The sequence below is a fragment of the Hemiscyllium ocellatum genome, chromosome 3 (assembly GCF_020745735.1).
Source record: "Hemiscyllium ocellatum isolate sHemOce1 chromosome 3, sHemOce1.pat.X.cur, whole genome shotgun sequence".
Taxonomy (NCBI): Eukaryota; Metazoa; Chordata; class Chondrichthyes; order Orectolobiformes; family Hemiscylliidae; genus Hemiscyllium; species Hemiscyllium ocellatum.
Genome location: NC_083403.1, coordinates 113,423,007 through 113,437,271, shown reverse-complemented (window position 1 = coordinate 113,437,271; position 14,265 = coordinate 113,423,007). Strand labels below are relative to the sequence as shown.

Here is a 14,265-nt window from a genome sequence, read left to right as displayed (position 1 = left end):
CCCTGCAATTCCTGTGTTGTTCTACCAGCAGTAGCCATAGCCTCCTTGGCATCCTGCCAGTCAACCTTTGGTTGGTCAGCAGTTCTTGTTCAGCAAGATATCCCCTCAGAGGAAGGCCTACCATTAGCCTCAACATTGCCGGATTGGCATCTGGTTCAGAGGTCCTTTGCCGGAACAGGTAGCATGGACCTCTCATCAGTTCTCCAGCTGCCTGGCAAGATCCATGGCTCGACCAAGTTCTTCTGCTGAATGTATGATTAATCTTATCTGTGAAACACAGGAGCACAACATCTCAACTAAAGAAAGATTTAAAGCTAGAGACAAAGACTATTACTGAATTCCAAGCTCTCAATCCAAATGGATGATCCTGGAAAGTATTATTGTATGGTGCATCACTTGGATAACTGCAATAAACTTAAGCAGAATTATTTAATCACTTTGCTGTCTGAAATGTTCTTCTATGGATTTATCTTCAAAATAATGACGGATTGGATTTTGGAAAGACAAGTTTAGCCCTGGGAATATTGCACAACTGTTTTCATGTGGATTTTTGAAGCCTTCTCTGATATAAATTTCAAAATACTGGCAAAGTTACTAGTTTGAGACAAATCCTAATTTTTCTGCTGGAAATTAAACACAATGTGTATGGATTTAATGTGCAGTGCGATATGAATATCGATGATCTGTTACAGACAACTCATCTTAATGTTGCTAAAGTTTGTTTTTAATATGTAGCTGACACATAAAAGTTCAAAAACCAAAACAGTGCAACCATATAATCATGAGTAAAAATCGATAATTGTATACTGTCACTAATTTTCAGGCACACTTGTCTTCTTTCATTATGCAGGGATGGGCCTGACCAGACCGCTCTACAACTAGGCATTTTCAGTGGCAACACAGCTCTGGAATCAGCTTACAGCACCACAAATCAGGTTCTTATCAAGTTTCACAGTGACTTCTCCGGAGGAGGATTCTTTGTTCTCAATTTTCACGGTCAGTCTGTTTCCGCAGAGCATGCTTATAAATTTTTATTAAAAGCAAATTTTGAACATTTGCAGATTAAACTGGTGAGAAAGTCTTTTATAAAGTATTATTTGCACCAAGGAATGACATTAATTAGAATGAAATGTTCCTAAATGAACATGGAATCTCAGACATGCAGATGCCATATAGTTTTAGTAGACATGCAGTCATACTGGGATGGAAGATACATATCATTACCCTCATTTGTTTTTAAAGAAAACACATGATGTTGCAGGGTTTGAAATGCCAGGGTTTGATCTCCTATTGAATAGATGTGCTCTTATAAGAGGCAAAAATAGCTGATCTTGTGGCAATGAGCCAACAGAAATCTCAAAATTGGCTTCATCTGCCAGCATAAATTTCACAACTTTCCAGTTACAGAACTGAGATTTTTCTTATAATTTAACCCATCTTTCACTGTGGAGTTGTACAGGTGCTACCTGCTATACTGTTAGCTCTCTACCAGCTCCCAGATGTAGGGAGGCTTTACGCACATAATTTTAACATCTGATATGACAGTCTCCTTCTCAACTCTAATTTCCAACTTCTTTCGTACACTTTTTTGCCTTTGTAAGGGTTTCACTGTAGTCATTGTTCCTTGGAACTATTGCAGTTTCAAAAATTATCATCAATGCAAAAAAAAAAGCAATTGCTGTAACTGTGACAGACCAATGCATTTGTTAAGAAGATCTCAATGTTTTATTAATCTCAGAATTCACTGGCATGGGGTTTAAGGGGATAAAGCACTTCAAACATTAACTCAAATTTGGCTAATTTGACATGACTGTGTATTTCCAGCTTTTTCTGTTTCTATAACAGAAACTCTCAATTACATTGAAATTTAGCCTTATTGCACTGTCACTAGCTCTCAATTTACTTTCACACAGAACCTCAAGATTGTACAATCGCTCACTTCCTTTCTTTGTAAAGCACAGGATATGATAACTCAAGCTTCATGTCAGCTGGTTACAATCTTAATTTAATATTTCTTTCCTATATTTCACTTGCCACTGATATTGTCATTAAAAGATTCCTGTTTGAGCAGTGTGTGTAAACCATGATGTTCTTGTGCAGTGTGATTCTTTCTGCCACCATACACATCACACAAAGGTTGTACAGCAACTTGTGCTAACATGTCACAATCCCTGAGTGGGAGACAAGGTTACAAAAGATAGAAATGTCTATGAAAAGAGAATGCAAACCCATTACATTCTTACTGAATGAACATTTGCTTTTTTTCTACACACAAATAACCCAGTGGTAGATTCTTGATATAAGTGTGAATGCCTGAGGCCTGTAAGACTGAATGAATAACAATGCATAATGCTAAGACTGATGTGCATTGTGACGCTTCGTATACATTTTTAAAATTATTTCATGGGATGTGGGCATTGCTGGTTCGTCAGCATTTATTGCCCATCCCTAGTTGTCCTTGAGAAGTTAGTGATGAGCTGCCTCCTGGAATTGCTGCAGATCACCTGCTGTGGGTTCACCTGCAATGCCCTGAGGGAGGGACTTTGGAGTTTTGAACAACCAACAGTGAAAGATTGGTGAAAAATTCCCAAGTCAGGATGGTGAGTGGCTTGCCTGGGAATTTGCAGGTAGTGGTGTTCCCACATATCTGCTGCCCTTGTCCTTGACATGGAAGTGGTCATGGGTTTGGAAGCTGCTGTCTGAGGATCTTTGGTGAATTTTCTGCAGTACATCTTGTCAATCCTACTCATTATTGGTACTAATCATGGGTGGTGGAGGAGCAGATGTTTGTGAATGTGGTGCCAATCAACTGGGCTGCTTTCTCCTAGATGGTGTCAAGCTTCCTGACTGTTGTTGGAGCTGCAACCATCCAGGCAAATGAGGAGTATTCCATCATACTTCAGACTTGTGCCTTCTAGTTGGTGGATAGGCTTTGGGAGTCAGGAATACCTCTTGCTGCAATATTACTAGCCCCTGACCTGCTCTTACAGACACTGTGTGTATGTGGTGAGTACAGTTGAGTTTCTGGGGTCAATGGTAACCCCCATGATCTTGATAGTGGAGGATTCAATGATGGTAACATCATTGAATGACAAGACACAGGTTAGATTGTCTCTTACTGGTGATGGTCACTTCCTGGCATTTGTGACACACGAATGTCACTTGCTGCTAGTCAGCCCAAGCTTGGATCTTGTTGCATCTAACACGGACTGCTTCAGTATCTGAGGAGTTATTTCTGGTGCTGAACATTCTGCAAACATCAGCAAATATTCCCACTTTTGACCTAGTGATGTCAGGAAAGTCATTGATGACGCAGCTGAAGATGGTTGAGCTTAGGGCATTACCCTGAGGAACCTACACAGAAATGTCCTCAAACTGAGATGACAGACCAACAACAACAACAACAACCATCTTCCTGTGTGTCAGGTATGACTCTCTCAAGCTTCTTGATGAGTCACCTGGTCAAATGCGGTTTTGATGTCAAGGGCTGCCATTCCCACCTCTCCTCTGCAATTCAGTTCTTTTGTTGATGTTTGAACCAAGGATTTGAGTGGCCATGGCAGTACCCAAACTGGACTTCACTGAGCATTATTTCTGGCAGGTGCTGCTTGAGAACATTATTTATGGCACCGTCTATCACTTCTTTGATGATGTTTAATAGACTAATGGGGCAGTAGTTGGCTGGGTTGGATTTGTCCTAATTTCTATGTATAGGATATACCTGGGCAATTTTTTACATTGTTGGGTAGATGCCAGTATTGGGACTGTACTGCCTGGGGGAGCAACAAGTTCTGGAGCACAAGTCTTCAGTACTATTGCTGGAATATTGTCAGGACCCAGAACCTTTGCACTACCAGTACCTTCAACCATTTCTTGATACCTAAGATGTTGAGCTCCACTGGAGGAGGCTGTGATGAATTATCCATTCGGCATTTCTGATGGAAGATTGCTGCAAAAGCTGCAGCCTTTTCTTTTGCAACATCGAGTTGGGGTCTTTCATCATTGAATTTGGAGATATTTACAAATCCACCTCCTACAATGAGTTATTTAATTGTCCATCACCATTCATGATTGGATGAGGCAGGACTGGAGAGCTTAGATCTGATTTGTTGCTTGTGGGATCACTTGGCTCTGTTTATTGCTTAGCTGGTTATGCTATTTGGCATGCAATTACTCTTGTTGGTGGCTTCATCAGGTTGATATCCCATTTCCAGGTATGTCTTTTGCTGTTCCTGGCAAGCTCTCCTGTACTCTTCAGTGAACCAGGGTTGCTCCCATAGCTTGATGGTAATAGTTGAGTGAGGCTTATGCTGAGCCGTGAGATTGTGGAATGTGCTGAAGTACAATTCTGTTGGTGTTGATGGCCCTCAGTGTCTTATGGATGCCCATACTTGAGTTGGTAATTCTGTTTGATGCCTGTCCATTTAAAAAATGAGGTCTGCAGATGCTGGAGATCACAGCTGCAAATGTGTTGCTGGTCAAAGCACAGCAGGTTAGGCAGCATCTCAGGAATAGAGAATTCGACGTTTCGAGCATAAGCCCTTCATCAGGAATCTAGGGCTTATGCTCGAAACGTCGAATTCTCTATTCCTGAGATGCTGCCTAACCTGCTGTGCTTTGACCAGCAACACATTTGCAGCCTGTCCATTTAGCATGGTCATAGTGCCACACAATACAATGGAGGGTATTCTCAATGTCAAGGCGGAACTTGGTTTCCAGAATGACTATATGGTGATCGTTCTTACCAATAATTTCATGGCCATTTGCAACTGCAACCGCCAGATTTGTAAGGATGAGGTCAAAAAGATTATCCCTTCTGTTGGTTCCTTCATCACCTGCTGCAGACCCAATCTCGCTGCTATGTCCCTGAGGACCTGACCAGCTCAATCAGTAGTACTGCTGCCAAACTACTTTTGGTTGTGGACTTTGAAATCATCCACCTAGAGTACATTTTGTGCTCCTGTCACCTTCACTGCTTCTTCCAAATGTTGTTCAACGTGAAGGAGTACTAATTCATCAGGCAAAGGAGGACAGTTTATAGTATCCAGCAGGAGGTTTCCTTGCCCATGTCTAACCTGAAACCATGAGACTTCATGGGGTCCAGAAACAATGTCTTGGACTCCCAGGGCAACTCCTTCCCGATTGTGTATCACTGTGCTATTACCTCTGCCAGGTTTGTCCTGCCTGTGGGATAGGACATATCCAGAGATGATGATAGTAGTGTCTGGGACAATGTAAGGAATGATTCCTTGAATATGACTATGTTAGCCTGTTGCTTGAATCGTCTGAGACAGCTCTCCCAAATCTGGCACTAGCCCCCAAATGTTTTGAGGGAGGGCTTTGCAGTGTTGTCAGAGCTGTTTCTGCCTTTGAAGAAATTTCATGAAAACCTCATCCCCAATCAAACAGAAAGAAGGTCCTCCCTTGATTCAGATGAAATGCTTGGAATTGATGTGGATACTTCTGCCTTTCTTCATGGTTCTGCCTCCTCTCCTATTTCTCCCCTTACCCCACTACTGCAAACAGGGCCAATTTGTCAGCATTGTAAAGGTTATAAGTGGTTTCTGAAATTTCTGACCTTCTTTACACTACACATGGCCACTGCCAGCCCATCGATCAGCTAATTCAATGTCCAGAAGTTAAATTTGAGCAGAGTTTCTGGTCTTAATTAGATTCCATTGAGTGGGTATGGATTTAAGCTGAGGGCCAGAATGCTTTCACAGCAGAACATTCTGGCAACACACAGCCTGTCTGTGGAATAATATTCTTAGTGAGACTTCATATTGGGTTGTGTTGTACTTCTGATAGTATACTTCACAAAAAAAATCTTTACCTTATTGAGATAAAAGGCAAAAACCTTTTCCAAGAGTAAAACACTTCTGTAAGTGCCTATGACAATGAACCATAATGCAAGTCCTTCTTTGGTGCAGCTTACATAAGCTCTTTTCTCCTTCAAAATTTAACAAAAACTTATTTCTGTGTATTTTTGACTATGAAAAAGTCAAACTATTCCATGAATGTTAGATCCTGCAAGTTGTAAAATAAATTGATGCTCAGCAACCAGAGGGCACGTTAATTGAAAGCATTTAATTAGGTTGGGTAGATTTGATTTAATGGCCAACATTTTGTTAAATTCTGTTAGATTAAAAAGAAATTCACACAGAAGATACAATCTGTTACTTCTCACAAAACCTTTCACCATCTAATATTAGCAACAGTAGATCCCATGTAGCAGCTTGATACGTGCAACAACTTCAAGGACTGACTGTTGAAATCTGCTGCACAATAATTCAAAGCATCTGTATACGATTGTACTTTTTCCTCAAGTTGTTCAAATGTGAAAATGGTTGTCCTAAGTATAAAATACATTCCCCTGTTCCTAATACAAACTTCGTTGCTTACACTATCGACACAAGGAAATCATACTGCCTGTTGCCTCTGAATGATAGAAGAAATCACATTAATACCAGACCAGGGACACTGACTGATATCCTGTAGATACCAAAAGACAAAAGAAAATGAGGCACTTTTATGTGCAAAAGAATCTTCTCTTTTCGGCCTTTGTCTTTTGTCAATCACTTTATTTCTTTTTCCTAAGGTTTTCGATCCTTTCTCCCTACCTATTCTGTCTATAATACTGATGTTTTTGAATATGCTATCAAAACTCCTCTCAATCTCCAGGGAAAATAACTGCAGCTTCCCTAACAACCCACATTGGTTAGAGATTACACAGTGTTGCCACCCTCTGAATAAGGCTGTGAGTAAATACTGATAGATCTTTCCTGTAGGCTGCCCACTAAAATCTCAAATGGAATATGGGATGGTTTTTACCTCACTGTAGATCCTCAGTGATACCTGACTGAATTTCGATGCCTTTCCCACCACATTTCAAACAAATACATAAATACATTAAGTTTCCATGAAGTATAACTCCTTAAAAAATAACATTTCTCACTAGCTCTTAAATCTGTTTCCTTTCCTTCACAAAACTGGTGACGTGAAACTTGAATGAACAAGTTGGCATATTTTAGGTTTGTGTTTGTCCAGCTGCATTTTGCAGTGCCCATCTTCATTGTAGAGACCAACAGCAGTGAACCCATATAAACTACCTGTTCCTCACTGTGTTCCTCTATGGATCAGAACTTGGTTCACTTCCTACATGTTTATATTACAAAAAAAAACTAGAGAATCTTGGAATAATCCTTGAACAGATACAAATGAAAGGTGGGGCTCATATGAATTTTTCTGTGTTGACATTGCTTATCCCTTGGTTATTGAGATTCTCTAAACCGATATTCCACTAATCTCTCACTGAAATAGCGCTCATGATCCTGTTGCACTCTCTCCTTGACATTCTTGACTTCACTACAGTTTTGAAATGATTGATCACACCATCCTTCTCCAATGCTTCTTTATCATGGTGCTGTCAGTGTCAGTTACACCTGCATCTACATAGAACATAGAACATAGAACAATACAGCACAGAACAGGCTCTTCGGCCCACGATGTTGTGCCGAACATTTGTCCTAGCTTAAGCACATATCCATGTACCTATCCAATTGCTGCTTAAAGGTCACCAATGATTCTGACTCTGCCACTCCCACAGGCAGTGCATTCCATGCCCCCACTACCCCTACCCCTGACATCCCCCCTATACCTTCCACCTTTCACCTGAAATTTATGTCTCCTTGTAACAGTCTGTTGTACCCGGGGAAAAAGTCTCTGACTGTCTACTCTATCTATTCCTCTGATCATCTTATAAACCTCTATCAAGTCACCCTCATCCTTCGCCGTTCCAATGAGAAAAGGCCTAGCACTCTCAACCTATCCTCGTACGACCTATTCTCCATTCCAGGCAACATCCTGGTAAATCTCCTCTGCACCCTCTCCAAAGCTTCCACGTCTTTCCTAAAATGAGGCGACCAGAACTACACACAGTATTCCAAATGTGGCCTTACCAAGGTCCAATACAGCTGCAGCATCCCCTCTCGGCTCTTGAATTCAATCCCTCTGCTAATGAACGCAAATACACCATAGGCCTTCTTACAAGCTCTATCCACCTGAGTGGAAACTTTCAAAGATCGATGAACACAGACCCAAAATCCCTCTGCTCCTCCATCTTACTAAGAACCCTACCATTAACCCTGTATTCCACATTCTTATTTGTCCTTCCAAAATGGACAACTTCACACTTGACAGGGTTGAACTCCACCTGCCACTCCTCAGCCCAGCTCTGCATCATTTCTAAGTCCCTTTGCAACCGACAACAGCCCTCCTCACTATCCACAACTCCACCAACCTTGGTATCGTCTGCAAATTTATTGAGCCACCCTTCAACTCCCTCTTCCAAGTCATTAATAAAAATTACAAACAACAGAAGACCCAGAACTGATCCCTGCCAAACTCCACTTGTAACTGGGCTCCAAGCTGAATATTTACCATCTACCACCACTCTCTGACTTCGACTGGTTAGCCAGTTCTCTATCCAACTGGCCAAACTTCCCACTATCTCATGCCTCCTGACTTTCCACATAAGCATACCATGGGGAACTTTATCAAATGCCTTACTAAAATCCATGTACACTACATCCACTGTTCTACCCTCATACACATGCTTGGTCACCTCCTCAAAGAATTCAATAAGACTTGTAAGGCAAGACCTATCCCTCACAAATCCGTGCTGGCTGTGTTAAGCAGTGTCTTTCCAGATACTCATAAATCCTTTCCTTCAGTACCCTTTCCGACCACCAATGTAAGACTAACTGGCCTGTAATTCTCTGGGTTTTCCCTATTCCCTTTTTTGAACAGGGGCACAACATTAACCACTCTCCAGTCCCCTGGCACCACCCCCATTGACAGTGAAGGTGAAAAGATCATTGCCAACAGTTCCGCAATTTCCTCTCTTGCTTCCCACATAATCGTAGGATATATCCCATCAGGCCCAGAGGACTTGTCAATCCTCACGTTTTTCAAAATGCCCAACACATCTTCCTTCCTAACAAGTATCTCCTTTAGCTTAACAGTCCATTTCATACTCTCCTCTTCCACAATACGGTCCCTCTCATTTGTAAATACTGAAGAAAAGTACTCATTCAAGACCTCTCCTATATCTTCTGACTCAATACACAGTCTCCCACTCCTGTCCTTGATCGGACCTACCCTCGTTCTCGTCATTCTCATGTTTCTCACATACGCATAAAAGTCCTTGGGGTTATCCATGATCCTACCCGCCAAAAATTTTTCATGCCCTCCCTTAGCTCTCCTAATTCCTTTCTTCAGCTCCCTCCTGGCTACCCTGTATTCCTCTAACGCTCTGTCTGAACCTTGTTTCCTCAACCTTATGTAAGCCTCCTTCTTCCTCCTTACAAGATATTCAACCTCCCTCATCAACCAAGGTTCCCTCACACGACCATCTCTTTCCTGCCTGACAGGTACATACATATCAGGGACAAGTCATATCTGTTCCTTGAAAAAGTTCCACATTTCAACGACATCCTTCCCTGACAGCCTGTGCTCCCAATTTATGCTCCTTGGATCCTGTCTTGCAGCATCATATTTACCCTTCCCCCAATTGTAAAACCTGCCCTGTTGCACACACCTATCTCTCTCTATAACCAAGGTGAAAGTCATAGAATTGTGGTCACCATCACCAAAATGCTCACCCACTAACAAGCCCATCACTTGTCCCGGTTAGTTACCAAGTACCAAATCCAATATGGCCTCCCCTCTGGTCGGACAATCTACATACTGAGTTAGAAAAGCTTCCTGGACACACTGCACAAACACTGCACCATCCAATTACTTGATCTAAACAGCTTCCAATCAATATTTGGGAAGTTGAAATCATCCATGACTACTATCCTGTGGCTTCTGCACCTTTCCAAAATCTGTTTCCCAATCTGTTTCTCCACATCTCTGCTGCTATTGGGGGGCCTATAGTAAACACCCAACAAGGTGACTGCTCCTTTCCTATTTCTGACTTCAGCCCATACTACCTCCAAGGCAAATCCTCCTTGAACTGCCTTTCTGCAGCCATTATACCATTTTTAATTCACAATGCCACCCCCCCTCCTTCTTTTTTACCACCCCCCAATCTTACTGAAACATCTGTAACCAGGAACCTCCAACAACCATTCCTGTCCCTCTTCTATCCACGTTTCCATGATGGCCACAACATCGTAGTTCCAAGTACTGATCCACGCCTTAAGTTCACCCACCTTATTTCTGATACTCCTTGTGTTGAAGTATACACACTTGAGCCTATCTCTGTGTCCGCAATTACACCCTGTCAGTGCTACCTTCTCCACAGCCTGCCTACATTCTTGGAGATCCTGAAAAACAGCTAACGTACTTGTTGGACTACAAGTCCGGATCCCATCCCCCTGCCAAATTAGTTTAACCCCCACCCACCTCTGAAGAGTGCTAGCAAATCTACCTTCCAGGATATTGGTGCCCTTCTGGTTCAGGTACAACCCGTCCTGCTTGTACAGGTCCCACCTTCCCCAGAATGCAGTCCAATTGTCCAAATACCTGAAGCCCTCCCTCCTACACCATCCTTGCAGCCACGTATTCAACTGCACTCTCTCCCTATTCCTTGCCTCACTGTCACATGGCACCGGCAACAACCCAGAGATGACAACTCCGTCCATTCTAGCTTTCAGCTTCCAGCCTAACTCCCTGAGCTCCTGAATGACCTCCACACCCCTCTTCCTACCTATGTCGTTGGTGCCAATGTGCACCACGACTTCTGGCTGCATACCCTCCCCCTTAAGGATTCTGAAGACATGGTCCGAGACGTCTCGGACCCTGGCACCCGGGAGGCAACAAACTGTCCGAGAGTCTCTCCCATGTCCACAGAACTGCCTGTCTGTTCCTCTAACTATAGAGTCTCCTATAACTAGCGCTTTCCTCCTCTCCCCCTTTCCCTTCTGGGCCTCAGAGCCAGACCTCGTGCCAGAGACCCGGTCACTGTAGCTTGCCCCTGCTGGGCCGTCCCCACCAACAGTGTCCAAAGTGGTATACTTATTGTTGAGCGGAACGGCCATAGGGAATCCCTGCACTGCCTGCTTTCTCTCCTTCCCACCTCTAATTGTTACCCAGCTACCTCTGTTCTCTGGCGTAACTATGTCCCTGTAGCTTCTATCTATCACCCTCTCAGCCTCTCGAATAATCCTCAGTTCCTCCAACTCCAGCTCCAGTTCCCTAATGCAGTATGTGAGGAGCTGGAGCTGGATATATCCAATCATATTCAAAAGATCTCTGGAATGATTGCTATCCCACCCATGATCTCTGGAGCTGAGCAAGAATCTGCAATTGAACCTCTTCTCTTGCTTATTTGCATGCGGCTTCACATGACATCATTTTTCAAAGACATTGAACCATGTTTCACATGTCTGTGGATGCTACCCACACTCTCTCTGTATTGCCAGAACATTGGTCCAACATCCAGTGCTGGATAGCTATCAGTTTCATTCAGTGGAATAAGTAACATTTCTATCCATCACAATTGATAGCTGTGATTTTGTTTGACACAAATAAACTGTCATTTTAAAATAAATCTCAGGACCTGCATAGTGTTGATATAGCTATTATTCATTTCTCATCTAACTAGCTCTGCAAAGGTCATGGCAGGCCTTCTACAACCACAGCAGTGGTTTTGTACAGCTCAGTAGCTTGCTAAGCCACTGCAGAGGTTGAAGATGTCAACTGTATTGGTGCGGGACTGCAGGCAAACAAAGGTCAGACTGGCAAAAAGGTAGAAAGCCTTCTTTTAAGACATAGCCACAGTTGAGATTTTTAAAAGTCAATTAGCGAACCAATGTTTTTTTTATTAAAGAAGGTCAACAGCTTTGTGGTCATTTTCCATTGACACCAGCTTTTTATTTCTAGATTTGTTCTTGATTGACTCAAATTCTCAAACTGTCAAGCTGGGATCTGAAATAACTTTCTCTGATCTAGCAATCTAATGTTGTGACCATGGCAATGGGTCATAGAGCCAAAACAGTTATCAAAATTACATGTCCAAAGTGAATCATTGGCAGTGTTTTGAGAAAGACAGAGGACATGAAAAAATGGAATATAAATGCAAGTTTTTTTTTTGTCTTAACTACCAGACCTTTAATCTCTGCTTCCTATTTGGATAATCATTAGGAGTGAACTTGCATGCTTCGGCTGTGTTTCAAGTAGCACAGCTGGTACACTTCACTCTCACATTCAATGATCATTGCATGCATGAAAGCTCAGTTTCTCTAATTAAACACAGAGAGCACTGGAAAAACAGAACCAGAGTCACATTGGACTCAAAACATTAACTCTCTTTCTCTCTCTATAGATGCTGCCATACTTCCAAGTTTCTCCAGAACTCTCTGTGTTTGTTTCAGATTTCCAGCATCTGTGGTGCTTTACTTTTTTATTTCTTCAATGTTCTGCCACTCTTTTCAACTATATCCTTCACAAAATCTATGACCTTTATCCTACCCCTTGTAGAATGTAGACAATAGTACTCTGTCCTCTCATTGCAACCAGGAGTATTATCCAACCAACCACTGTGTTGACTCTAAAATCTTGTTCTTTTGATATCACCTTAGACTCCACAAAGAAAACAAAACAAGAAGAGCAGTCTTTAATGTAGAAAAAAAAACTTCTTGTGCTTCTTGAAAGAGATGAAATGAAGTAGGAAAGGTATTTAAAGAGTTATATCTTGAAAGGTCTGTAAGGAAAATACGAGGAAAGAAATAGAGCAATGTCCATCCCTGGAAAAAGAGTCAGTCGTAGTCATAAACTCATACAGCACAGAAACAGACTCTTCGGTCAAACCAGTCCCTGATGGACATAATCCCAAACTAAACTAGTCCCACGTGCCTGCTCCTGGGCCATATCCCTCCAAACCTTTCCTATTCATGCACTTATCTAAGCGTCTTTTAAATGTTGTAACTGTGCCCACATCCACCACTTCATTGGGAAGTTCATTCCACACATGAACTATCATCTGTGTAACAAATTTGGTCCCCATGTCTTTTTTAAACCTCTTTCCTCCACCTTGGAAATATGACCCTTAGCCTTGAAATCCCCATCCTCGGGAAAAAACACCTACCGTTAACCCTATCTATACCTCTCATGATTTTGTAAACCTCTAAAAGGTCACCTCTCAATTTCTTTTTCAATATCATGCTCAGTTTCCTGAAAACCAGCCACTTTCATCGTATCTTCAGTCACCAAGTTCACATCATTCTTTCTACTCATTGACTACCCTGAATACCTGCAATGTTACTGCACCTTGGGTTAATATGAAATGTGCAACAGACAGGATAACTGTAAGTCTTTAACGGGAGTAACACTACCTTTAATCGTGTTAATTACATAATATTTTCCTGCACATGAACACTTCCATTTTTTGAAAAGATGCGTGCAGAATTTCTAATGAAAAGATTATTCTGTTTTCCTATTGTGGAGCCATGCTGACATGGAGTTGATGCTATCACAGTAAATTATCTCAGACTCTTATGGCAGGCAGAGGAAGGAAACTCGTTTCAAATATCTGAGTTTAATTTGACCAGATACTCAGAGGTATTCCATATTGTCACCTGTCTAGAAAGTTAACCATGTATTTTGATGCTCAGTTTAGCTTTATGTTAGCCATTTTATTAACAGTGGTTATTATCTTCCTGTTTTGAGTGGTATAATTCTCTGGGCTGTTTTGTCAGATATGAAATGTGATTGTATCAGTGCCATTTGCAGAAGTGTTCAAGAAAAAAAAACTATAGTCTTGTTTTTGAAAAGATCAGTGGTTGATATTCTGTGTAATATTATCTACTTTTGGTAAAAACCTACAGCTCTGAATGCACTTATTATTTGTCAAATATCAGCATTGGCTCAGTCAGTGACATACTCATTTCTGAGTTAGCAAGTCAAGGTTTCAAATAGTGTGTAAGAAGAGAATTGGGACTAAATCCCATGGTGCATTTTGAAGACCAGTGTCCAGCTGATATTTATTATTTGAACAATACAAATAAATACGATTATTTTGAGATTTGTTTCTTCTTGTGAAAGCTTGTTTTGTACAAATTGGCTGCAATGTTGATCTACGTTCTATTCAGGCATCGATATACTCACCTGTTCTGTTCAACCATCGTCTTACTAAATAAGCAAAGCAGACTAGAATGGCTGACTAGCCTAGTTCTTGTATTCTCATATTCTGATTGCTACAGTACAATAAGATTACTTAATTGGCTGGGAAGCATCTTTGGGTCTCCTGAGGTTGTGAAA

General features: G+C 41.7%; 1 protein-coding gene across 1 annotated transcript in view; it reads left to right on the top strand.

The window, feature by feature from the left end:
* Nucleotides 1-14,265, top strand: part of LOC132835936 (CUB and sushi domain-containing protein 1-like) — a 2,426,762-nt gene that overhangs the window by 2,191,119 nt on the left and 221,378 nt on the right. Inside the window, exon 45 of the mRNA XM_060855058.1 lies at nt 851-996. Coding sequence (XP_060711041.1) covers nt 851-996 — 146 coding nt within the window. The remainder of the gene's footprint in view (nt 1-850; nt 997-14,265) is intronic.